The sequence below is a fragment of the Equus caballus genome, chromosome 1 (genome assembly GCF_041296265.1).
Source record: "Equus caballus isolate H_3958 breed thoroughbred chromosome 1, TB-T2T, whole genome shotgun sequence".
NCBI classification, from domain to species: domain Eukaryota; kingdom Metazoa; phylum Chordata; class Mammalia; order Perissodactyla; family Equidae; genus Equus; species Equus caballus.
In genome coordinates this window covers 145639174-145665588 of record NC_091684.1, presented here as the reverse complement: position 1 = coordinate 145665588, position 26415 = coordinate 145639174, and the positions used below count along the sequence as shown (strand labels likewise).

Here is a 26415-nt window from a genome sequence, read left to right as displayed (position 1 = left end):
GGTGGGGGGGGGGGGGAGAAAATCATCCACTTGAGAATTACTGATTTAACTCAATATATCCAAAATATTATTTGAGCATGCAATCAATATTAAAAATTTTTAAGGTTTTTACAATTTTTTTGTATTGTATCTTTGAAATTTGGTGCATATTTTTCACTTACAGCACTACTCAATTTGTATTAGCCACATTTCAAGTGCTCAACAGCTACATGTGGCTAGTGTCTATGGAAGAGCTTAGGTCAAGAGCTTTAGAAAACAGGTTAGGTCTGGAAATACATGACTTTGAGAAGTCGTGAGTCCATAACAGTTTTAACTGTTATGGCAGTAGATAAGATAGTCCAGGTAGAATTTTATATTTAGGGTGAGAAAATAGGAGGATTGAGGAAAAATCCTACTCTAATGCTCTTCCAGTTTCCCCAAACAATCTGCTACATTTTCTTATTTATTATTATTTTTAAATATTTTCTTTACTGAACAGTATGGAGAACATGAGTGCACAAAAGAAAGGGTATTGAGAAAGATAAGTTGATGACAAAGGGAGGGAATTAATATTTATTAGACACTTGATTGGTAAGTAATGTTTGAAGCATTATATAAACTGCCTTATTTAATCCCACAAGAACGCTTTCAGGCAAATAATATTATCTCAATTTTTAGAGGAGGAAACAGATGTTTTTTGGGGGGGCTTTAGATATGCTTTTCTTTTCTTATTGGGATGTAATTGACATTTTATTTCTTTTCTCTTTTTTTTGGAAACTGAGATTTATAAAGGTCTAATAAGTAAGGCAACTGTTAATTGGCATCACTAGGATTTGGAAAGGAAGTCTGTCTGACTGATTCTAAAGCCTACATCCTCTTTCCCTACATCCTCCTAATGCACATAATGAAGCGTTTGCTATCTACTGATTTTTATAAAATAGTTAAGAAGTCGTTATGTGATCGTACAGTCAGTTCCCAGGATATCTTATTACCACTTTTGATCTGATTCTGGAAGCAAATTCACCTTAACAATGAGGTGCCATTATCTTTTTGTCATTAGCGAGTATCATTTGGTATCATTTGTTGTGCAAGACACTAAAACCATGATGTTTTTGTTTAATTGTACCGTTAAGAATAGTCAATTATTTTGTGGTTAGTTGTAATTTTTAGTTACCAAAAAATTAGCCAAAACGTAGTCAGTATTTTGGTTAATTATTGAACGCGTAACCACCAACGCAAATAAAATAGCGAGCTTTATGACACCATTCGGCTCCGCCGGGCGACTGATAAAGCGAGTACAAAAGGGGAGGGCCGGCGAAGAGGGGGCGGGACAGGGAGAAACCAGAATCTGAGCAAGCGCAGAAACAAACCTATGTTAATGGAGGCGTGAAGGCTGCTGCGCTCTCGCTTTCCGGACTGTCGTAAAGGCCCGAGTGTCGTGCTCGCTCGGTAGAAGAGGGATTGGTTAGGCGGCGGCAGCGCCGGCGGCGGCAGGAGAGCAGCGGCAGTGGCGGCGACGGTGGCGAGGTGTTCGGTCTGCGCAGCATAGAAACGCCCGCAGCGTCGGGGAAGGAGTTCCTGTGGGGCCAAATTAGGCATTCTGAACCTAAGCCGGGTGAGCTGGGCCGAACCAGGCGCTGCCGCTCGTACAGTTTTGGTGGCGGTGACAGACGCTGCTCTTGACTATAGGGGCCTATTAGGCCGAGATCTGAGGCGCCGATCACTGGCCCTCGACGCATCCTCGTCCCCCCCTTGTATCTCCTGTCTTCCTTCCCGGGCCAGTGGTTCCGGGACCCTGGGAAGAGGGTGGCTAATGATTAAGGTGAGGGGCCAGGGGGGAGGGGATCGATTGGAGGCCGCGCGTGCGCGCAACGGGGGAGGGGCCGGCCCGGAGGGGAGAAAGAGGAAGGGCTGCGGCCGCGGAAGGCTAGGGTCCGCGACCCGCCGGTTAGTGCTGGCTCCGCAGTGACTTAGGGTCTGGGTCTCCGCGGAAGGCTTAATTGTGTTTGAGCGAAGCGTTTCTCTACAGACACACCCACACCCCACAGTAGGGGAGTGTGGGTGCGGGGATTTCTTTCCCCTTTTCGACTCTGCCTAGAGTCTTAGGATGGGGGCTGAGGACTGAGGCGTGGGAGTGCGATTTGACAATGGAGTGCTGAAGGTAACGCGCCCCGGGGGGTTGGGGGGCGCTGGGTCAGCTCCCCCGGGTAGGGAGTTGCCTTCGTCTGGGCTCAAGGAAGCGTAGTCCGCGGAGCGGCAGAAATAACAGGCGCGTCGGATTTGCTATAGGGTTGGCTTGTTGGGTCATTCAGAGGAGCTTGATATTTCTATTATCCGTAGGTGATTTATCAGAGTCAGTGATAATGCGGTAGTGGAAATGTCTGTTCTATACTGCAGAAATAGAGGTTTGTCACAGTAGTTCTTAAATAGGTTGTTGTAGATCTGTACAGATACTTCTTAACCCAAATCTAAGTTTTTAACGTTTAAAAAAATACCAGGAAGTGTAGAGTATTCATTTAGTTTGTTCATGTTTGTAGCGTGGGGTGACTCCATTGTATTGTATGCTTTCCTGTTTCTTGATTTATGTGCAGTATGAATTTAGAACTCTGGAGTGGTGAGATGCCAGCTGACATGGACTTCGTTTTATAGTTCTTACAGCTTTTGAACCCGACTTAATCCTAACTTTACTTCATTTGATATTTTATGTTTAATTTTCTTGTTTTAGGGACCTCTTCAACCAAAAAGAACAGACTGTGGAAAAGATAAGCTAAGGTTCCATTTCTTTTCCCTTTTTTGTTTTTTTGTGTGTGTCATTGCTTTCAAATGTTAGAATGTGATTTCAGTATTACATAGAAGTTCTATAATACTGATTTTACTAGCCCTATTAGGGTGAGGATCTACACTTTGTTTTTTAGTAAAAATTTTCATATCAATATAAACCATGTTGTTTTTCATATACAGTAGTCTTTGGTTGTGTTTGTGAGACAAAATAGATAGGATGAGAGAAGCCCCATTACTCTGAAAATAATCTTAAATTGTTTTGTGCTTTTTTTGTCTTGAATTATTTTGCTTTTGTCCATCTCTTGCCTCTTAACCTTGGACAAATGACATCTCTCTCGTCTGTTTGCTGCCCAACATTCAGAGTAGTATTCTCAAAACTGGTGAGGGTGTTTATGAATTGGTCTAAACAATATTGTAGGAAAAACTAGGAAGAGTTGAGTCTCTCCTGCTCTCTCAGGGATGCTGTATCTGTGTGGATTCTTCTGTCACTTTTCCCCTTTTGTTTGGTGTCTTTTGGTCACTTGCATGTTAGTTCTTTCACTAGAGTTGGTTTTTGAAGAAAGATATAATCAGAATTTCATTTTAGTGAAAAAGGCATTATAGTGGAGGTTACAGCTTGACAAATTTCACTTTGATACTCTATTTCTACAGATAATTGAAAAATAGCTACACTGATGTTTAAGAGAACAGCAATTTACACATCCAAAGCAAAGGAATAGTCGGCAAATTTTCTTAAATAGTTATTTTTACTTAATTTAAAATGTGGAATAAAAACTATTGAATCAAGCCAATTAGATTTTTTTATACATTTCTTTTATTATTTTGTCAAAGAGGGATTCTGTAACGTGTTTTACTTAGAGCATAATTATATTTGGCCCTGTTTTGACTTTTCCCTCTGTGGGCTAGAACTTCAATAGGTGAAAAAAAAAAAGTGACTACTCAAAATGATCGTCATTAAAGTATATTGTAACTTGACATTAGCATTCTATGTGACATTATCTTACGAGACAGTATAGGACTAGAGACAGGAGACCTGGATTTTAGATCTAGCATCGCTTGCTGTTCATTAGATCTTTGACTTTATTGATAACCATCCTGGGCTTCAGATCTCTCTCAACTGTTAAATGAGAAGTGTGGGATAGATAACTCTAGTTTTCTCTAGGTCTCAAATGTAATGGTTTGTATTTTGAGTTAGGTGTTTTTGGTATTCAGTGTTGTATTCATCATGATCCGATCCCCAGAAGGAAATGTTATACTGAGAGTATAAATTCCTTCATGATATGTATATATTAGGGAAGAAAACTATGATGACTCCATGTTTGTTGTTGCAGATACTACTGCTGCCCCATTGTAGATATTACTCATGATTTAATAGCTCTCATATGATCCTAAAAAAATGAAACTTTTGTTTTACTCCTGGTAATGCTCTTTAAATCATCCTGAATAATTTTTCTTTCAGAAAACTAATCATTGTTCAGTAAAGGCATTTGATACCTTACATCTCTGTTCTTTCTTTCCTTCATCCCACAGATTCTTAGTACCAGCTGGCCCAGGTTTCTACAGGTAGTCGATTTGTATCGTTACATGAGGAGTGAGCTATAAATGTTTAAAACAAATACTAAGTGGAGCTTACATTTTAAATAGAGGTACTGCATTATTATTTAGTCACTCAGTAAGTATTTATTGAATGTCTTGTTCTCGGTCTTCAGTGAAGAACGCACTCTGCCTGCACGGAGTGGACATTTTACTGGGGAAACAGATAATAAACAGAATAGTTTTAGGTAGTGGTCAGTGCCATGAAGAAAATAGCACCATGTAATGGAGAATGAATGGAAGTGGGGCCCTATTATGGGTTGAGTGGTTAGGGTGAGCCTCTTTGCAGAGGTAAAACATGGCTTGTGATCAATAACTAGAAAGAATCAGCCGGAGTAAGGATATGGAGGAAGAGTGCTACAGACAAAGGGAACAACAAATGTGTTAGATTAGATTGGGTTTGATTCTGGAGAATCTACAAGTGTAAATTAATTGTTTAGTTTGTTAGACTTTTTTGTGATTGCTGATAAACAGTGTAAAAATAAAGGTCAAACACATTTTATGTGTAGTAACCAAATGTAACATGTTGACCTTGTTTAAATCCTGACTCAAACCAATTGTGGGAAGTCATTTTGAAACACTTTGGAGGAAATTTGAATGTGGATGGGTATTAGGTGATATCAAGGAATCATCAGTAATTTTGTTAGGGATGATAATGGCTTTATGTTTATGTAAGAAAATACCCATATTTTTCAGAGACAGAGACTGAAGAATGAGGAAGAGAAATAAGATGTCTGGTATTTGTTTAAAAATACTTCAGAGCGAAAAAAAGGGGGGTGGTGATGAGTTAGATGAAGCAAGCGTGGCATAATCTTCATAGTTGTTGGGTTGGGGTAGTAGGTATGTGGGTATTAATAATATTGTGGTCTGCTTTTTTGAGGTTTGAAAATGTTCATATTTTAAAAAAATTATTCTGTATTTAGATGTCTTCTCCCTTTCTCCCTCTTCCTCCCAATTTTGATAAAATGCAGTATTTTGTTCCTCTTTCTAAACATTCAGCATTTATTCAACAAATGTGAGTTCTGTATTTCAGGCACTGTGTCAGTGCTTAAGTAACGACAAAGAGCAGGACCTGAAGGCCTGCCTATGAGGAGCTTATGGTTTGCTGGAGGAAGGGAGAGTCCCTCAGTGCGGGCTGTGTTACATGAAATCATAGATTTCTATGTTTCCCTGAGGGTATACAGGATCAGCATTTTACTGTTTATATGGTTACTTAAAAAATATTTTTCTTTTTCTAGAGAATTGAAAATTTAAGAAGTTCACTGTGGGTCTATGTGCCAGTCTGCGTCACTGTTGTAGTCATTTCCCTTATTCATATGTGAATAAATCACTTGTTTTCACCACCTTTTGACATCCCAATTTGCCTTTATTTTAATTTTTTAAGTAGTTTCAAACTTACAGAAAAATTAAAAAAATAGTACTGAGAACTCTTAAATACCCTTTACTCAGATTTACCAGTTTTTAACATTTTGTCACATTTGCTTTCTCTTTCTCTCTTTTCTGAATCACTTGAGAGTAAATTGCATGTATTATGCCCATTTGTCTCTAAAGATTCACTTTTATTGTATTCTCTTGCATTATTACAGTACAGTTACTAAATTCAGAAAAATTTAACGTTGATAATAGTATATCTTTATCTGATCTATAGCCCCTATTCCAGCTTTGTCAGTTCATTCCAATAATATTTGTACCTTTATAGCATTTTTTTCCCATAGCATACAATCCAGGATTGCAAATTGCATTTAGTTGTCATATCTCCTTAGTCTCCTTTAATTTGGAACCAGTGCCTTAGCCTCTCTGTTTTTTTTTTTTTTTTTTTTTTTGGGGGGGAAGATTAGCCCTGAGCTAAGATTGGCTGCCAATCCTTGTCTTTTTGCTGAGGAAGACTGGCCCTGAGATAACATCCATGCCCATCTTCCTCTATTGATATGTGGGACGCCTACCACAGCATGGCTTGCCAACCAATGCCATGTCCACACCTGGGTTCCAAACTGGTGAACCCCAGGCTGCCGAAGCAGAATGTGTGAACTTAACCACTGTGACACTAGGCCGGCCCTAGCCTCTCTGTTTTAATACATTGACATTTTTGAAGAATACAAGCTATATATTTTATGGAATATTCCTCAATTTGGATTTGTCTGATGTTTTCTCATAATTAGATTCAGGTTATGCATCCCTAGCCAGGGATTTTATATCCTCCTTAGAGTATGATATGGAAGGAAGCAGGTGTCATTGGTCTGCCCTTCATTGGCGATGTTAATTTTTAATTACCTGGTCATGGTGTTGTCTGGTTTCTTCACAATATAGTTATTATTTTTCCCTTGTACCTACTAAGCAATCTGTAGGGATAACTTTGAGGTAATGCAGATATCCTGCTTCTAAATAAATATTCTGAATCCTCATCAAGTTCCTCTCCTGGATTTAGCATCCATTGATGATTCTTGCCTGTATTGATTTTTACTTTAATGATTGCGGAATGGTTATTTTCTGAGTCTTCCACTTTATCAATAGGCATTCTGTTGTAAGGAAGAAGCATCCTTCCATCTATTATCAATATGGACTTATGTACTCCCTTTTTTATTCAATAGGTTATAATCCATTACTGCCTTTATTTATTTTGATGCTCAGATTGTCCCAGATTTGTCCAGTGGGAGCCTGTCCACCCTGGCTTCTGTGTCTTCATAATTTTTTTTGAGTATTTCCTTCTTTTCTGGCACAACAAGGTGTTCCAAGCTCATCTTGTATCTTTCCTTTCTCAGTCCTGGAATCAGTCATTCCCCAAAGAGCCCTGGTTCCTTTTAGTTGGGAGTCCAATTTGCTTTTGAGTTGTCTATTTATATATAGAAATAATCTCTTCTTTCCTGGATCAGGACATCCTCTGAGAAACTAAATTTAAATTAGATTTTGGTAGTGGGTTTATATTTCTGTGAAGATTTTGATTATGAAATAATTACATAAGATTTAGCAATTTATTACATTTACCATAAAAGAGCTATTTTATTCTTGTTTTCTTTTTTAGGTAAGTTCTGATTTGATCTTAATTATGTCCAAACAAAATAGAAGAAAAAATAAAAAGTTATTTTACTTTGTGTTACTTTGTATGTCTGTATGTAAGGTTTAAACTCAAAAACAACTTAGGATTTTAGGGTTTTTTACGTACTTAATTGTTTTTAACTAAGTCATCAGATATTCTAGTCTGAAGGAAATTGTTGCTTTTTAGCTAGCTTTTTAAGTGAAATTTTAAAATCATAATACAGAATATTTCATATATGAGTGAAAACTCAGAGACACATTATTCCAGGCAGTTACTGTTACATCTTGGTATATTTCACAGCCGTTTTCTCCCCGTGCCTGGGTATTTGCTTTATTTGTTTATCTTTAAAACCTAACTTATAAGTGTTTTTCTAGGAAATATTTTGAATGATTTTTATTTTTAAACCAATTAGTATCTATATGATTTTAAAAGTCAGTTCCAAAAGGCTTACAATGAAAGACAGCAGTTCTCTATGCCACCCCTCTTTATCCCCTAGTTTCACTTCCTAAGTGGAAGCACTTTCAGCTCTTAAAAATTATTTTCTGGTATTTACCTTTATATTTCTAAATAGTGTGCTTATATGTCTACTTAGCCATATACTTAGCCACTTTTGATGTCAGTTTGCATTTTTTGTTTTTTAAAAAATTATTTTTTAAGATAAAAGTAATACAGATGGTACCAAATTCACAAGCTACAAAGGGTGTACAGGGAAAAATAAGTCTGCTTGCCATCCCTCTCTTCATGCTACCCAATACTTTTCCCTAAAGAAATGGCTCCTTAAGAGGAAGAGGATATGTTTTATATATCTCTCCAGAGCAGCATTCTCAAAGTGTGGTCTGTAGACTCTTGAGGGGGTCTTCAAGAGTTTGAGAAAGTCTGCTAGGTTGAAACTATTTCATAATAATACTAAATTCTTTGCTACTTAACTATGTTGACATTTGCACTGTGGTGCAAACTGCTGGTCCTGCAGTGCATAGCAAGACAGTGGCAAAAACTGTACTAATAATCATTATGTTCTTCATCACTATACATTTACAGTAAAAAACAAAACCAAAAAAAAAAAAACACCCCAGTTTCATTTAAGAATGTCCTTTATGAAGCAATAAAACTTGTTAATTTTATTTATCTTGACCCTTGAGTACATGTCTTTTTAGTATTTCATGTCACAAAATGGGAAGAATGTTACAAGGTGCTTCTGCTGCATAGCAGAGTATGGTGCTTGTCTAGAAGAAAAATACTTGTGTAATTGAGTTGTGAGATGAACTAGCAAACTATTTAGTTGCTTTTTTCATGGAACACTATTTTTACTTGAAAGAGTGAACTATAGTTATTTAAACTTGGGTATTTGTACATACTTTCTCAAAAATAAATGAAGTGAGCCTGTCACTTCAGGCAAAACAACTGACAGAATTTATTGCCAAGATAAAATTCAGGCTTTCAAGCAAAAAAGTAGAATTTTGGAAAATGTATCTGCCAGTGTGAGCTTGGCAGCTTCTTAGGACTTTTCTGATGAAATTGATGTTGATAGTAACAAATGTGGTTTGTGTTTTTTTTTGTTGTTATTGTATAATGAAATATATCAGTGTTTGGAAGATGTATGTAACTCAGTGGACCAACTTTTTTCAAATGACCTATGCCTGATATTACAAAATCATGTTGTAGGTGAAAGATCACTGAAGTGCAAGAAAGAAGAATGTGTTTTTAGTGAAATGGTATGAAAAGTTTCACTGATAGGGGTTTAGATTCCACATTGCAACTTACCTTTATAAAATTACGCTTAAGTTTTGGTATAGTTTCAGAGGATAATATCCACACTTATCTGAAAAGGTTATTAAAAAATACTCCTCCCTTTTTGAACTACATATTCATATGAAGCTGGATTTTCTTATTAGATTGAATACAGAAACAGATATAAGAATCCAGGTTTCTTCTGTTAAGGCAGACATTAAAAAGATATGCAAAAATGTATAACAGTGCCACTCTTCTCAATTTTTTTGGAAAATATATTCATAAACATTACTTATATTAGCATGTAATGGTTTTACTGTTGCTGTTTATAAATAAGCATTTATCAACTTTATTTTCTAATATTGTATCGATATCTATAACCCATATAATAAAAACTTTTTCAGTTATTTTTCAGGGTGTAAAGGGGTTCAGAAATCAGAAAGTTTGAGAACTGCTGTGTCAACTGGAGGACCAACCAGTTTTAGGCATTATCTTTTGAGTGCTTGTGGAAAAATGAGTCCTTTCTTCTCCCTTCACTCTTTCTCCCGATATATTTTTGTCACAATTTTAGATTATTTTGAATAACAATTCAGCATATATTTATTGAATGCCAACTATGTGTTCTAAGCTTTGGGTTTTCATAATGAGGAAAAGAAAAAATCGGCTCTTGTGGGAAAACAAATTTTACAGATGAAGATTATGGAAATAACTGAGCTGGAAAAAGAAGATGGGGGTGGGGTTAGCTTTTTAAATATAAGGTGGTCAGGGATGGTCTCAAAGATAAGGAAACATTTGAGCACAGACCTAAAGGAAGTGAGTGAGAGAGCCTTATGGACATTTGGGGGACAAGCACTCCAGGCAGATTGAATAGCAATAGCATGCTTGGCCTGCTCAAGGAATAACCAGGAAGCTGTTGTGGCTGGAGTGGAGTGGATGAGGAGAATGGTAGTCTCTGAGGACAAAGGTAGCAAGGGCTTATGCTCTTCAGTTTTAGGAAGTATTCTTGTATTAGCTTTGATAACTTCTTAGTTGTTTTATCCTTTGTTCTCTTTTTGTAGTTGCTGTCATTCAGATGATAGGATTTTGTTGTTATCTCTTATTTGCTATTCCCTTTTTTTGTTTTTGGTGGCTTTTATAAAATTTTCTTTTACATTCACTTTGGTGGAGATTGGAAGGGAATTCGAGATAAAGATATGTGTATAATTCACCATGTTTAGACAAAATGAGAACTTCTACTTTTGATAATTATGAGAATTTTACCAGGAGCAAGTTACATTATTGATATGGAACTAGGCGCTCTTCCCAACTCTTAGTGGTAAAATCATATTTAAATATGTGAATGAGTACACTTTTCATGTATGCAGTGAATAGGTTCACTTTACTGTTCTTTAATGCAAAGTAGTCATATTAAGTGAAGAAAATCATGTGATATAAGATTTTTATTACAGAACATCTATGGAATGTGATTTGTCTTGAATTTGGTTGTATTTTCTTTTTCTTTTTTTTTAAGATTTTATTTTTCCTTTTTCTCCAAAAGCCCTCCAGTACATAGTTGTGTATTTTTAGTTGTGGGTCCTTCTAGTTGTGGCCTGGGGGATGCCACATCAGCATGGCTTGATGAGCAGTGCCATGTCTGTGCCCAGGATTCGAACCAGTGAAACCCTGGGCCGCCGAAGCAGAGCGCGTGAACTTAACCACTTGGCTGCGGGGCTGCGCCCCTAATTGTATTTTCTATGAAATCACATTTCTTTAAAGAACTACATATAGTACTGGATGCAACTGGCCATTTTATTTTTGTAACCATCTTCCTGCCTGCCATTCCTCTGATAGGCTCTTGTCCTTGTTCTCCACTTGCGGAAATCCTACTTTTAAGGACCAGCTTGTAAACTTCTGTGAGATTTCTCCTCCTGAATCAATAGCTCTTCTTTCTGTTTTCCCATAGTATTTGGTCCTTATCTTGCAGCACTTATTACAGTTTACTAGAACCTTAGCATTCTCTCACTGTGGAGGCTAAGTTCTGAAAATCTCTGTGGTAAATAGAAGAAAGTGTGGTTGAGTAACATAATAATCTTATGTAAAAATAAAGTCGTGGGAACTGAAGTTGTGAGTGATCATGTAAAAGCCCTCATAACTATACATTTAGTTTAAAAAAAGAGAGAGACCAAAACCAGTAATTTATATAAGAATTAAGATCCAGATATTTGTGTCAGACCTTAGGCGCTTCACTTAGCTTCTGTAATGCTCAGTTCCCTGGAGATAATAGTTTTTAGTGAGGATAAGATGAAATAAAAACATGGCACCCAGTTCCTTGCAGGTCTTACCTGACCTAGTCCTTGACTGCCTCTGATCCCGTTGTGTGCTCTCTCCCTTTCCTCCCACTCCTCTTATTTCTGTTCTTTGCATCTGTTAGGCCTGTTCCTGCCACATGATCTTTCCTTACTGTTTCCTCTGCTGGGAATGCTCTTCCTCCAGAACTGTGTGGCTTGGCTGACTGGTGGCTGGTTCCTTCTCATGAGTCAGGTCTTTAGCTTCTTAGCGAGGATCCCACTGATGGTCAACATTTACCATTTGTTGTGTTTCCTCAATAGCACATATTTCTCTCTAAAATGATCTCAATTGTCTATCTGTGTCTTGTTTGTCCTCATTTGTATGTAACTTCCATAAAAGCAAAGACTTTCTCTATCCTGTTCATGACTGATCCCAGTACCTAGAACAGTGCCCAGCTTATAAAAGACTCTCAATAAATATTTATTGAATGAAAACAATAAGTGAATAAATGGTAGCTAATGTATTATCAGTGATACTGTATCTTCTGAAATATTAATGAACTACTGTAAAATTAATTTCTATTACCTGAGTGGCATTTCCAGATCCTGGTCTGATCCCAGATGCTTGGGATGGAAAAAGTTTGAAAACCTAACTTGTACTTATCCTGTTTGCCATAGCTGAGTTGATCTTTCTGAAACTCTCTTCCTAGACTCTTGGGTTTATCCATTTTTTTCCAGTAAGAATGAATATTTTCCTTCACTGATAGCAGTTCTAAGGCCTCTACTTACTTTCTAGTTATTTTCCTTTATCTTGAAAAAACTTCAATTTAAAATACTTTTTCTTTTCTCTCTCATCATCTTTACTAAGCCTCAGTTGCCTCTTTTTCTAATTATCCCTAAAAGGAAGAACTCACAGTTTATGTGTACTGAAATCAAAATTCTGAAGATTGCCCAAAAAAGTATATTAGTAAATGTGTGTAGCCTAGACTTACATGTATGGGATTCCCCATTAGGGTTAGGATTACTATATTGATCTAGAATATGAAATTCTTTGGGTCAGAGTAGCATCTTAATTATCTTCTTAATTATCACTTTGAGTAGTGACTGATAGCAAAAAAAATTAAAAAAGCTTTTTGAATAAAGTGGCTGACATGAGCATACAGGATAATAAATCCTTGGTTTCCCCAAACCAGTATCCTAGAATTGTTTAACAGCTTGCTATTTTTGTTTTTTGCCACAAGGATTTTCACTTTGCTGTGCGAATACACAGATCCAAGGAAGACAGAAATGTCATTTGTCAGAATAATCTTGGAAATCCCTAAAGTTGTCCATAAAATAGAAAATGCAGACACAGTCTCTCAAAGTCCAACACAGACTGTTTTTCCTTCAGTATTGGAACAAATCACGTTTCATTGTTAAACACCAGATGAAGTAGTAAGCTGTGTTTATGGTCCATGTTGTGGGAAAAATAAATGCTTTAAACATTAGAATCTGACAGCACAATGAGATGCTCGTATCCTGAGAGGCACATGGGAAGTGAGACCAACTAGAGGATAGTAAAATTTTATCTTTTTGTGTTCATTCTGGGCATACAATCATTGAGTAGAATGGCAAACATAATCTACATAGTTTAAATGATTTTTTTCTTGTCTTTATTCAGTTGAATTCACATTTTGGGTGTGCTTTTTATCCAGAGGTGTTCTCCCTGATCCAATTTTCACATGCCTTTACCTGCAGTCATTAAAATGTCAGTGCCTCTTCCTGGTTTTTCTCTTGTGACTCTTGTTCTCATTCTTTAATTAATATCCTCCAGGTTACATATTTTGACCTGAATCACTTAGGTAGAGCAAAACAACTTTTATCTAAATAAACTTGTTGGACTTCATTCAAGGAGAAATTGTTTCCTTGGGCAGTTTTGCTCACCACATTAGATCTTATATTCTCAGGGCAGCTGCCATATTTCCTAATCTGGTTTTCCATTTTATTTTTATTTATTTTGTTACCCCAACCTTTGCTTCATGGCTATAAAAAGTCAGGGTTTTGGTCTGATCTTCAAGAGGAATTTGAGGTTCACTCGAATAAGATAGAGTACCTGGGGTGGGTGTACTAGAGAGTTGAAGGCCTGCAAGAAATAAAAAGGAAGAGCTCAGGGGGAAAGCTTGTGGACTTTTTTGCCAGGATGATTTCTAAAAGCTGCTTAACTCTTCAACTTTAAAAACAATAATAAAAGCCAGAATGTGCATACATTATTTTGATAACAACTCTTTGAGGTAGATATTTCCATTTTTCAGATGAGGAAATTTAGGCACAGAAGGGTTAATAACTTGCTAAAGACGTGCAGTAGTGATGGGGCTGAAGGGATTTAAGTCAGTAGATTTTGAGTCACGTGAGAAAGGAATTCCAGGTTTCAGGGGCATAACCCGTATTTCTGTATTGCCTTTAAGGAAAACAGTGAGTGTTTTTACCTCCAAAGGGCATGGCCTTTGTCACAAGAGAAGGAAGGATGGTGATATTTTATTTGGATGGTGTAATTAGGGAAGGGGGACTTAATTTCTCTCTGCTTTTTCTGTCTATTCCAGATTTTCTATAGTAAACGTATTTAAAATATCAATTTAATTGAGGAATAATTTATGTACAATATAAGACACACATTTTACTGTCCAGTTCAATGAGTTGTGGTGAACGTATATGTCCATGTAACCAGCACCCCAATCAGGACGTAAAACATTCTCTCACCCTGGAAAGTTCTTTCCTGCTTGTTTGCCAGCTCTCACCCCCATCTCCTGCCTCAGGCAACCACTGATCTGATTTTTTTTTTTTTAAAGATTTTATTTTTTTCCTTTTTCTCCCCAAAGCCCCCCAGTACATAGTTGTATATTCTTCATTGTGGGTCCTTCTAGTTGTGGCATGTGGGACGCTGCCTCAGTGTGGTTTGATGAGCAGTGCCATGTCCTCGCCCAGGATTCGAACCAACGAAACACTGGGCCACCTGCAGCGGAGTGCGTGAACTTAACCATTCGGCCACGGGGCCAGCCCCCACTGATCTGATTTTTGACGTTATGGATTAGTTTTGTTTGTTCTAGAACTTCATATAAATAATATCATATAGTAATATACTTTGTGTCTGACTTCTTTTGCTCATCAAATCTTTTCCCTCAAGCCTTTTGTTGTGAAAATTTCAAACATATATAGGTTGAAAGAATTGTACGTTGAACACGCATCTCCCCATCACCTAAATTCTACAATTAATATTTTACTATTTTTGCTTTATCACCTATCCATCTATTCGTGGTTCCTCTAAAGCATCTTGGTCAGTTGTTTGTTTGTTTTCATTTTAAAGTAGGTTGCAGGCATTAGTTCATTTTACCCCTGAGCAAATTCAGCTTCCATATCATTAACTAGAGTTGAGTATTTGTTTACAGTTTTCTATTTTTAAAGTAAAATTTACATATAGTGAAATGCACAAATCTTGTGTACCATTTATTGTTTTTCCAAATGTATACATTTGTGTAACCCTATTTCTTATGGAGAAAAAGAACATTACCATCACCTCAGAAAGCTCCCTCATGCACTTCCTATTCAGTCCTTTCCCCTGTCCTTTGTAGAATACCGCCACTGTTTTGATTTTTTTCCATCTTAGATTAGGTTTCCCTGTTCTAGAACTTCTTATAAATGGAATCATATAGATACTACGTATCTGATTTCTTTCCCTCAGCAGGATGTTTTTGAGATTCATCTATAGTGTTATGTGTATCAGTAGTTCCTATTTTGTCGTTGTTGCTGTTTGGTATCCCATTGTATCTATATATCGTAACTTTTTGTCCATTCACTTGTTGGAGATTTGTGTTCCTTCAATTTTTGGTTATTATGAGTAACACTGTGAATATTAACATGCAAATCTTTTCGTATACCTATGTTTTCAAACCTAGGCATGGAATTACTGAATCACAGGTTAGATGTATGTATAATTTTATTAGAAGCTGCCAAAGAGTTGTGTGTAGAGTTCCAGTTGTGCCACATCCTTGTTAACATTTGGTGGTTTTGGTCTTTTTACTTTTAGCCTTTTATTGGGTTTGCAGTTGTAGCTCATTGTGGTTTTAATTTGCATTTCCCTAATGACTAAAGGTAGTGAGCATTTCTTTGTGTACTTACTGGCCATTTGTATATGTTTTGAGAAATGTTAAAAATTGTTTTTCTGGGACAGCCTGGTCGTGTAGTGGTTAAGTTCGCGTGCTCTGCATCGGTGGCCTGGGGTTTGCAGGTTTGGATCCCGGGTGTGGACTTAGCGCTGCTGGTCAAGCCATGCTGTGGCGGCATCCCACATAAGGTAGAGGAAGATTGGCACAGATGTTAGCTCAGTGATAATCTTCCTCAAGCAAAAAGAGGAAGATTGGCTACAGATGTTAGGGCCAATCTTCCTCACACACACACACACACACACACAAATAGTTTGCCTATTTTTGGGCTGGGGTGGATGGGGGTTGGCTTATTAAGGTCTAAGAGTTTTACATATGTTCTGGATTCAAGTTATGTGTGTGTGTGTTTATATATACATATACACTACATATATATACATGTAATTTTCTTTGTGTTTAGCTTGCTAGCTTGCCTTTTTGTTTTCTTAATGGTATCTCTGAAGAACAGAAGGTTTTCATTTTGATAAAGTTTTATGAATTTTTAAAAAATGTTTTTTGTGTTCTACAAAATCTTTGCCCATGGTGTGATCACATAAATTTTCTGCTATGTTTCTTTTAGAAGCTTAATGGTTTTAGCTTTTAGATTTAAGTCTGTGATCCATTTTGACTTAATTTGTGTCCAGTGTGAGGTAGGGATTGAGATTTTCTTTGCACATGGTTCACTAGTTCCACCACCATTTGTTGAAAATACTATTCCTTCCCTCTTATCTTGGCACTCTTATTGAAAGCATTTGATGATATGTATGAGTCTATTTCTGGACTCTCCAGTTTATCCTTTTGCCAGCAGCACCCTGTTACGATATGGTTGAGTTTTAATCTCTCATCTTACTTTTTGTATTTTATTTGTCCCATCTGTTCTCTGTTCCTTTTCTTTTCTTCTCCTGCCCCCTTTAGGCTTGAGTTTTTTTAGGTTTTGTTTTGTTTTGTCGTGTTACAGTTTACTTCCACTGTTGGCTTATTGGCTATACTTGTTTTGCTTTTTTATAAAATAAAGGGTTTACGCTATGCATCTTTAACTTTTCACAGTCTGCCTTCAAGGAATAATAGACTATTTCATGTATAATGTAAGAAACTTGGAACAATCTACATCTATTTGTTCCCCTTCTGTTCTTTGTATGATTATTGTCATACATTTTACTTTTCCATTTTATTAGTGTGGGGGGATTTCTTTGTTCAGATTTTAGGGTTATAGCTAGAGAATAATCCTTGATTTATGAGGGGAGATGCTAGTAGAACTCTTTTTTATTCCATTCTGCTTTTACAAAAATGACCAGATGGTGGTGATTTATTAAAAAGTCTTTAAAACGTGATATAAATTCAGACCAGAAATTTTTGATATTTGAGTCTGGAAAAAGATGGTTATATCATATGCTCCCTTTTTATAGACCAAAATTAGAACTTGGAGCATTGGTGAGTGAACGTCTCTGAATATTACCCAGTTACTGACTTTGGGCAAATTATTCAGTGAAAAATAGTTTTAAAAATTCCTCCCCTATGTCTTTATCTGTATATAAGGTAAATTTAGTTGTAGTACTTTATATTAAAAAGTGTTTATTTTTAAGTGATTTTCCTAATCATTCTAAGGTTTTATTTTCAGGTCCTGATTTTGTCATTCAGTTTATATGTTATTCCTTTTCAGCTTTGTGTCATTTGAGAATATGGTGAACATTCCATTTATGCCTTCACATGAAATCATGGCTAAAAACAGATTTTGGAATGCCTATTGTAGGCTAATTTTTAATTATACAGCTTGTTTTATGTTACTGATCATTTATGCATTTCTAGACAAGTTTTAGGATTGATCTTTATTCTGTTTTAACTTTCAAGTGTATTATAGCTTATAATTCTTCTCTTTGTCCTGAAGGGTAATGAAGTTGGCACTGTGCTGCCTGAGAGAGGTCGGGAGGTTAGTGTTAATGTTGAGGATTAAGAGAGAAGATAGGGTTTTAGTTCTTGTAAAGTAGATTTCTCCCTCTATTATTAAGCTGAAACAAATTCTGGGGGAAATTTTGTTAATTCTGTAGACCTTTGTCTAGTCTTTTCCCCTTTTCTTCCTAATAAGAATTCAAACAAATAGTTGTTTGAAGTGTAATGGTATGTTTGAAAATTATATATTGTCTATCAGAAGATCATATGTTATCTTTCAGTCTTTCAGATAATTGGCTTTATATATTTGTAGATGTACTTCATCATTAAATATGTAGTTCAGAGAACCTCTATCATGGAAAATAGGGTAATCAGGTCTCATTTTTTAGTCATTTCACTCTTTTTCCTTTTTTTTTTTTTTTTTTTGCCAGGGAAGATTCGCCCAGAGCTAACTTCTGCTGCCAGTTCTCCTCTTTTTTGCTTGAGGAAGATTAGCCCTGAGCTAACATCTGCACCAATCTTCCTCTGTTTTTTTGTATGTGGGACACTGCCACAGCATGGCTGGTGAGTGGAGTAGGTCCATGCCTGGGATCCAAACCTGCGAACCTGGACTGCCGAAGCAGAGCATGCGGAACTTTAACCACTAGGCCATGGGGCAGACCTCCTTTTATCCTTCTTGGAAAACCTTCCCTGGTACACTCCTTTTCAGAATCAAATTAGGTTGTACTCTAAATTTGTTTTTGTGCGTGCCTCTATCATAACACTTACTGTATTTCCATTACCTACCGATATGTCCCCTAACTTCTAGATTGTAGCTTGTTAAGGACAGATCTTTGCCGTGTTCACCTTTGTATGTACAATATTTGGGACAGTCTAGCACATTTAAGATACTCAGGAAATGTTTATTGCACATGTATTAGTTTGCTAGAGCTACCATAGCAAAATACCACAGACTGGCTGGCTTAAACAGCAAAAAGCTATTTTCTCACAGTTTTGGTGACTAGAAATCCAAGAATAAGATGTGTCCAGGTTTGGTTTCTCCTGAGGCCTGTCTCCTTGGTTTGCAGATGGCCACCTTCCTGCTGTATCCTCACATGGTCTTTTCTCTGTGTCTGTGTGTGTGTTCAGATTTCCTCTTTTTATAAGGGACGCCAGTGGGATGGGATTAGGGCCCACCAATATGACCTCATTTAACCGTAATTACCTTTTTAAAGGCCCTATATGTAGTCACATTCTGAGATATTTGGGGTTAGGATTTCACCATATGACACAGTTCAGTCCATAACACTTGGATACTTTGATTTGGCATATGTTCCAGGTGAAGGTGATTTCCTTTTTTTTTTTTTTCTTCTTCTTCTCCCCAAAGCCACCCCTGCCCCCAGTACATAGTTGTATATTTTAGTTGTGAGTGTTTCTGGTTGTGCTCTGTGGAACGCTTCCTCAGTGTGGCCTGATGAGCAGCGCCATATCCACGCCCAGGATCCGAACCAGCAAAACCCTGGGCTGCCGAAGCGGAGCTCACAAACTCAACCACTCAGTCACGGGGCCGGCCCCATGAAGGTGATTTCTTAAGGTCCAACACTAAACCAAGGTTGTCAAAGTTGGGACCAAAGATTTCCCAGCTTGTATAAGCACAAGTGGTTTAATTTTGGTGTTTTGTCTTAATTCCCACTTAGGTAATTGTAGCATTTAATAATTAAGACCCTGTAGCCCTTAGTGCTTTGAAGTATTACCTAGCTGTTCTCATTTAATAATTGGTTTTTTCCTTTACTCTTTATGTCACAAAAAATTGGTAAAACACACACACAGTCACACTCTCTTGGGCACATGTATGCTTTGTGTACATATTGGCTTTTAATGCATGATTGCTGAACATTTCAACCCAAGTAAAACATGTTTATTTGCCAAATTCTTGGTGGTAATTTGGAAAGGTGACACCATTCAATAAATTCTCTATATAAATTTCATAAATTACACATAATTTCCCAGTGCATACAGATAGATGCCTTGTTATCCCGGTGGAGCAACCAGATGGTTTTAGGCCCTTTCTTTTCCCATAGTAATCCCAGCTTTAGATTCCCACTCCTGCCTTCCCTTAAGGGTCCACTGTAAGATTTTTGAAGATATTATTGGCGGTAGTGAGGGGATGGTGATCAGGGTAAGCTCCATTGTCGCTCATTTGTCTCCTCCCTTTCCTAGGGATTGGGGGAAATTTGCAAATAATACCCTAGAGCCCCCTTCCCTTTTTTTTTTTTTTAAATCTTTTATTTTATAATAGTTTTACATTTACAGAAAAGTTGCAAAGATGGTACACGGACTTCCCATATACCCCTCACCCAGTTCCCCTGTTGTTAATATCTTATCTATTGTACATCTGTCACAACTAAGAAACCAACATTGCTACATTGCTATTAACTACAGATATTTTTTGATCTCCTCTGGTCTCAACAGTTTCTCAGTCTTTCCTTGTTTTCATCACCTTAATGGTTTAGAGGTGTGTTTGTCAGGTGTTTTGTAGAACCCCCAATTTGAGTTTGCCTAATGTTTTTCTCATTGTTTTAACTGGGAGTTGTGAGTTTTGGGGAAGAATACCACAGAGGTGAAGTTCCCTTATTAGCAACATGACTTATGATTGATAATATTAACCTTGATCACCCGGCCAAGGTAGTGTTTGCCAGGGTTCTCCACTGTGAAGTTACTCTTCTTTCACCCTTAAGTCTTTTCTTTGGAAGCAAGTCACTAAAGAGGGACAAGTTGTTAAGCTCCACCTCCTGGAAGGGATGTATCTACATAAATCATTTGGAATTTTTCTATAAGGAAATTTGTCTCTTCTTTCCCACTAATTTATTTTTTCAATCATTTATTTATATCAGTATGGACTAATGGATATTTATTTTATACTTTGGGTTAGAATCCAATACTATGTTATTTATTTATTTATTTATTTAATTTTTCTTTTAAAGATTGGCCCTGAGTGAACATCTGTTGCCAATCTTTTTTTTTTTTCCCTTCTTCTCCCCAAAGCCTTCCAGTACATAGTTGTATATTCTAGTGATAGGTCCTTCTAGTTCTCAGTGGTGCTAGGTCCACGCCCAGGATCCGAACTGCCGAAACCCTGGGCCACTGAAGCAGAGCGTTGGAACTTAACCACTTAGCCGTGGGGCCCGCCCCTATGTTATGTATTTTGTTGCTACAATTGTTCTAGCTGTAGCCATTGGAAGCTCTTTCAGATTGGCTCCAGTGTCCCTTTGACATGCCTCTATCCTTCTGTTTTCTGTGTTCCTTACTTTCTGACATTGCAGGATGCTCCAGGCTCATCTTGTATTTTCCTTGCCACAGCCCTAGAATGAGCCATTCCTCCAAGGAGCGCTGATTCCTTTTATTGGTATTAATAGTATTAAAAATCAGAATCTGAGTGCTGAGTCCCTGTGCCCTGTTTACTTGACTCTTCAGTTCCTATGCAGAGTGCCTGGTAAGTCTGAACCTGGCTATTTGTATGAGTGGTGAAGGGGTTTCAGCATCACATGTTGTATCATAGTACTTGGTAGTATCTATGTGTGTTCACTCCGTCTTCTGCTGTGGAGTCATAAGAAGTAGCAATGTAAAAGCACTTCTAAGTGTTTAATATAGAAAAGTTAAGTTAGAAAGCTTTAGAAGGAATGTATGCTTGTTTTAGGGGCAGGCAAGTAGGAAAACATCATTAGATTTTTCTGTTTTTTTCTGAGCCTCAGAAAAAATGAGCTCTTTGGATGCAAGAAGAAAGGGTGTCATCAGGAAACCTGCCACAGACAAAGGGGTATATTTGAGAACTTCCGCTAACGGGAATTGCAGACTTCCTAGAGCCTGTTTCTCTCCCTCATCATCGTCATCATCATTGATATTGTCATCGATAATGTTAGTATTATTTTGCCATACTGCTGTTATTCCAGCTTTACCTCTCTTTTCCCATAATGCTGGCTTTTTTTTTTTTTTTAAATCGTATAAGTCACCTACAGGTGATTGTAGACTGTCAGGGCAGGTGAAGGTTGAGAGAGAGTGAAGTTCCTTTCCAATTGCTTTGGCTGGAGGTTGGGTGTTAGTAATGGAAATTGGAGCTTTTAAATGTATTTCTGCCTTGAAACTTTATTAAACATGTTAGAAAATGAATGGAGTTGGATCTAAGAAAGAGTTTATTGCTGAATTCTCTTCCAAAACCTGATTTGAAATAGCGGTTGCAGCTCTAAGAAAAGGTTTTAGTCAGAACAGCAGAATTTGTTTTTGTCACAACAGTTTGAAGGAAGAGCCAGTGATATTCACAAGGTTTTCTGAATTTCCAAATATCTTTTTTTTTTTCTGCTTTTTCTCCCCAAATCCCCCCAGTACATAGTTGCACATTTTAGTTGTGGGTCCTTCTAGTTGTGGCATGTGGGGCGCCGCCTCAGCATGCCCTGATGAGTGGTGCCATGTCGGCTCCCAGGATCCGAACCAGCAAAATCCTGGGCCGGCAAAACCCTGGGCCACCAAAGAGGAGTGTGCAAACTTAACCATTCGGCCACGGGGCCGGCCCCGTGAATGTCCCAATTTCTTATCTTTTAAAAATTCTATGGTTCAGGGCCAGCCTGGTGGCGCAGTGGTTAAGTTCGCACGTTCTGCTTCTCGGAGGCCCAGGGTGTGCTGGTTCGGATCCCAGGTGTGGACTTGGCACCGCTTGGCACACCATGCTGTGGTAGGCTCCCCACGTATAAAGTAGAGGAAGATGGGAACGATGTTAGCTCAGGGCCGGGCTTCCTCAGCAAAAAAGAGGAGGACTGGCAGTAGTTAGCTCAGGGCTAATCTTCCTCAAAAAAAAAAAAAAAAATTCTATGGTTCAGCCTTTGTCCTCCTCCTTATATTTAGCTTATTTATTTTATTTATACTTAGATTTTGGGATTGGCACCCACTGGGCACCAAAGTTTTTACATAACAAACCTGAGTCTCTCTTTTTTCCCCCCATTTGGTTATTTTACTTTATAAATTTCTCAAAATACAAAGAACATAAAGAATAAAAATACATTATAGATGAGAGAAGTCACCTATGTTTTTCTTCTTATCAGTTTGAAGAAGCTCTTTGCGTATTAGGAATATAGTTTCATATTTTTCAATATGTGTATATTTTCAAGTGTGCCTATTTTCAAATTTTCTTTTACCATTTTTATGAATCTATATGCAGTTTTTTGCACTGTTGAAATTTTCATCTTATTTTGTACATTTCAATAAAAACAGATAATATTGTCAGTCACATTTGGCATGTTACCATGTTAACCTAGTAAGTAACTAAAAATTATTAACCATATTATTGTAAATATACCTGAAACATTCTATATGCACATTTATTTTACTGAGAACAGTGTTTTCTGGATGGCTCAGAATTGTGATTCTGAATATCAGCTTTTATTCATTGTTGTATTACAGTGTTGCCCTCAGAATCTTTTCACATAAATAATGTTTAAGCAAACTGCCTTCTTTTTAGTTATTGGGATGAGTGACTTAGTTGTTCTCTCTTAATTGTTATTAGGTGCTACCACTAATATTCTGTTCTGCTTGGAATCCAGAAAACTAAGCTTATTAGAATTATTTGTAAAATAAAATAATCTCTTGAGTATTGAATTGCATGTGGCCTTTCTGACAATTATTTTGACGCTTCAGAGAATCATTTTCCTTTAGGCTGTGTTCCCAAGAGGTGAAGTTACTGGAAATCTGGCTTCCAAAGAAATGGAGTATCTATTACTTCCTTTCAGAATGAGAAAAGGGGAGTTATTTGAACAACATGATAAGACTGAAGAGTATTTTATGCAAGGGAATTATAAGTAACTGAACTATGAAAGATACCATATTTTAACATGAATATTTGCTTGGGTGGGAGTATGAGATTTAAAGCCAAGTGTTATACCAGCAAAAAATAGCATTTATTCCAGAACGGCATACTGCTGTAGTGTTCTGCAGTTTGTTGTTCTAGTTTCTTGTTGAGCATTGCTCTGAAAAATCGTTGAAGGCTTCAAGATCATATTTTGATATTTTGGCTCACGTTTGGTCTATTCTGGGGATGTAGCCCTTGACTTGGTAAACCAGTCCTCCCTCCTCCCTTCCTTCTTCCATGTTGGGAGAGTAGGTACAAAAGAATATGAAGTTATGCTAATCCAATAAGTAACTGATTATAGTGGCTTTTTGTTGGGCTGCTTTAACAGCATAAAGTTGCCAATTTAAGTCCTTTTTTGAGTAGAGAGATGCTTTTATCTATCTTTTCCAATACAGGATGGCATATTTGATAAGGTGTGGGTCCTGATATAAATAGAAAAGTTAGAGATTGGGTAAAGAGAAGAAAGATGTTAGAATTTATTCTTAATAGTCTCTATTTTCTCTGGAGTAAGAAAGTCATTTGCTTAAAATGAGAGGATGTAAAAAGAGTATAGGGCTTCAGGAAATAAGTAAATATTTGGGTCCTTTACTATGGGGAATGGGGAAGTAGGTATAAAGAAGAATTGCCGGGTAGTTATTGGTCTAGTTGAGAATTTAAAAAAAAAAAACTTTCAATTAAAAATATTTGATACTGGTCAGGATGATTTAAAAAACATAGCAGTAGCCTAAAAGCAAAGGCAAGTGGTTTGATTGGTATAAAATTAATGATTGTTTGGAAGAGTGTTTACAGAAGAAAGGGATTAGGAATTTAGAGCAGAGCTCTTCAGCTAGTGTACCATGATCACCTCAGCGCTCAAGGAGTCAAGGGAGGGCCCTCAGTGGCTGGAGCCCCAGGGCTGGCATCTTGTAGTGAGCTGCCTTATCTACTTAGGGTAGATATCCCAACAAATGTAATATTCTAGGTGTATCATGACAGAAAAATATTTGGGAAGCACTGATTCATACAGCTGGTGAGAGCAGTTCTGAGATGTTTTACTGAGATTTGCTGGTTAGTCAAAATGTAAAAGTCAGGAGAGAATTAATAAATAGGGAGAAAGGCTTCCCGGGCTTTGTCTTCTCAGAGTTTCTCTTCTCAGACTTTGTTAGCTGTTTTCTAGGTTTTTTTGTTTTTGTTTTTTTCTTGCTGCATTCTATTAGATACCCTCCAATGCTTTTAGCTGTTTGTTCTCTATATTCACAACTTCACTTTTATGAAAGTAATTTATTGACTCTAGTGATTTTTATCTTCCTCCGAGAAGATAATGCTAAAATCTGTATTTTTTAGATCTGATATAGGCATATTTCCATCTGGTTGTCTTACTATTATTTCAAAATCAAATTATCCAAAACTGAATGACTGTGACTTACATTTCTTCCAGATAGCCAATCAAGAGGCCTCAGAATTGTCATTGGCTTTTCATTTCCTGTTTCCGTATCTTAGTTCTTTGTCTTAAATGACTCTCACGTTTGCCTGCCCTGCCTCAGACTTCACTTCACCCTTCACCCCTAAAACCGCCTTTTGCCCCTATCGCTGCAAGACTTTCTCCCTGGTCTCTGGCTTTCCCTCCAGCCTACTCCTGCCAGAAGCTCCTCAGTTAAATCTTTCTAAATTGTGTTAAGCAGAGGCATCACTTCTTGATGATTTGACTGCATCTTATTCTCTCCCATTAAGAAAACAAACACCAAAAACCCACATTCTAAACATTGTTTAGATACTGCTATTTCTTGCCATGTTTCAGCATTGTTTGAAATGAAGGGTTTTCTCTGCCTGCCATCACCTTGTGCATCCTTCATAGTTTGACTTGGATGTCACTTTTTCTGTGAAGCCTTCACCAGAGATATCAATTGCTTTCTCCTTTGTGTTCCTATAGAGTGCTTTTATTTATATCATTTTTTATAGCATTCTATATTTTGGTTAGTTATTTTCTTTCTGTTGTAGTAAGTTATGAGCTTCTTGAAGGATAGGACCCTATATCTTATTTAAATCTCTGCCCACAGATCCAGCATACGAAGTAGTTATTCTGTAATTATTTGAATAACTGGTCATGTACCAAATTAGTCAAAATTTTTCATCTTGACTTTTGTAGCCCACCGTAATTTGATTCCATACTACCGTTTTTGAATATTGTTTCCTGCTTCTCACGAGGATATGCTCACTGCTTCAGTGAGGATGTTCTCTTTGAAGAGTCTTGTGTAAGCCCTAATAATTTTTATTTTTGTATTTTTGATTTTGATTTCTTCTTACTTCTTTAGCCTCATTCAACATATGTGACTGCTCATTCATAAGAAAAGGATCATCATTTTAAGTTATTGGCAACAATTAGTTAAAAATATTAAATGTCCTCCTGTCAAGATTTAAAATTTTATTTGGCACTATGGTTTAATTTCTACATTTAGCTCTTACAGATTGTTAAATTTTGATAAGGTATTAGGCATGTTAAAACAGATGTCTTTCCACATATAAAAATATTAATCCTGGGGCCGGCCTGGTGGCACAGCAGTTAAGTTTGCACGTTCCACTTCTCAGCGGCCTGGGGTTCGCCGGTTCGGATCCTGGGTGCAGACATGGCACCGCTTGGCAAAAGCCGTGCTGTGGTAGGTGTCCCACGTATAAAATAGAGGAAGATGGGCATAGATGTTAGCTCAGGGCCAGGCTTCCTCAGCAAAAAGAGGAGGATTGGCAGTAGTTAGCTCAGGGCAAATCTTCCTCAAAAAAAAAAAAATTTAATATTCTTTAAGTTGGCTTCTGTCACTTTAAAAAAGAGAGAACTCTCAATTCACCAAGTTCCAATTTCCAAGGAAACCTGGAGGCCCCTTGAAGTTCAGTTTTAGAAACTAGAAATTTAAATAACAGTAATGTCTAAGAGTAGTTTCTAGATTTGAAGCTTTGAAAGTTGGCAGATTGATTACTTGAAGTATCAAGAACGAAAGATTGTAGAGGTTTGTTTTCCTTGCACATTTTTTTAAACTTCTAATTGACACTTTTTCAGTTAACCCAACGATAATTATTACTGTACTTTTGATGATGAATGATCTGATGATAAATGATTACTTTCCA

General features: G+C 37.2%; 1 protein-coding gene across 23 annotated transcripts in view; it reads left to right on the top strand.

Annotated features, from left to right (window-relative positions):
- The first annotated feature begins 1339 nt into the window (after nucleotides 1–1339).
- The window catches only part of RNF111 (ring finger protein 111), an 85067-nt gene continuing 59991 nt past the window's right edge, over nucleotides 1340–26415 (top strand). For 7 of the 23 annotated variants that reach the window (XR_011426153.1, XM_070235767.1, XM_070235738.1 and 4 more), the window contains exon 1: nucleotides 1455–1594. Coding sequence is in view for 2 of the 23 variants with exons in the window: in XM_070235651.1 (XP_070091752.1) it covers nucleotides 18095–18137; nucleotides 21176–21338 (206 nt within the window). In the remaining 21 variants the exon portion in view is untranslated. Of the gene's footprint in view, nucleotides 1802–1841; nucleotides 2141–17875; nucleotides 18138–21175; nucleotides 21339–26415 lie in introns of those variants that run through there. The other 16 variants (XM_070235770.1, XM_070235744.1, XM_070235727.1 and 13 more) reach the window with 11 other exon arrangements.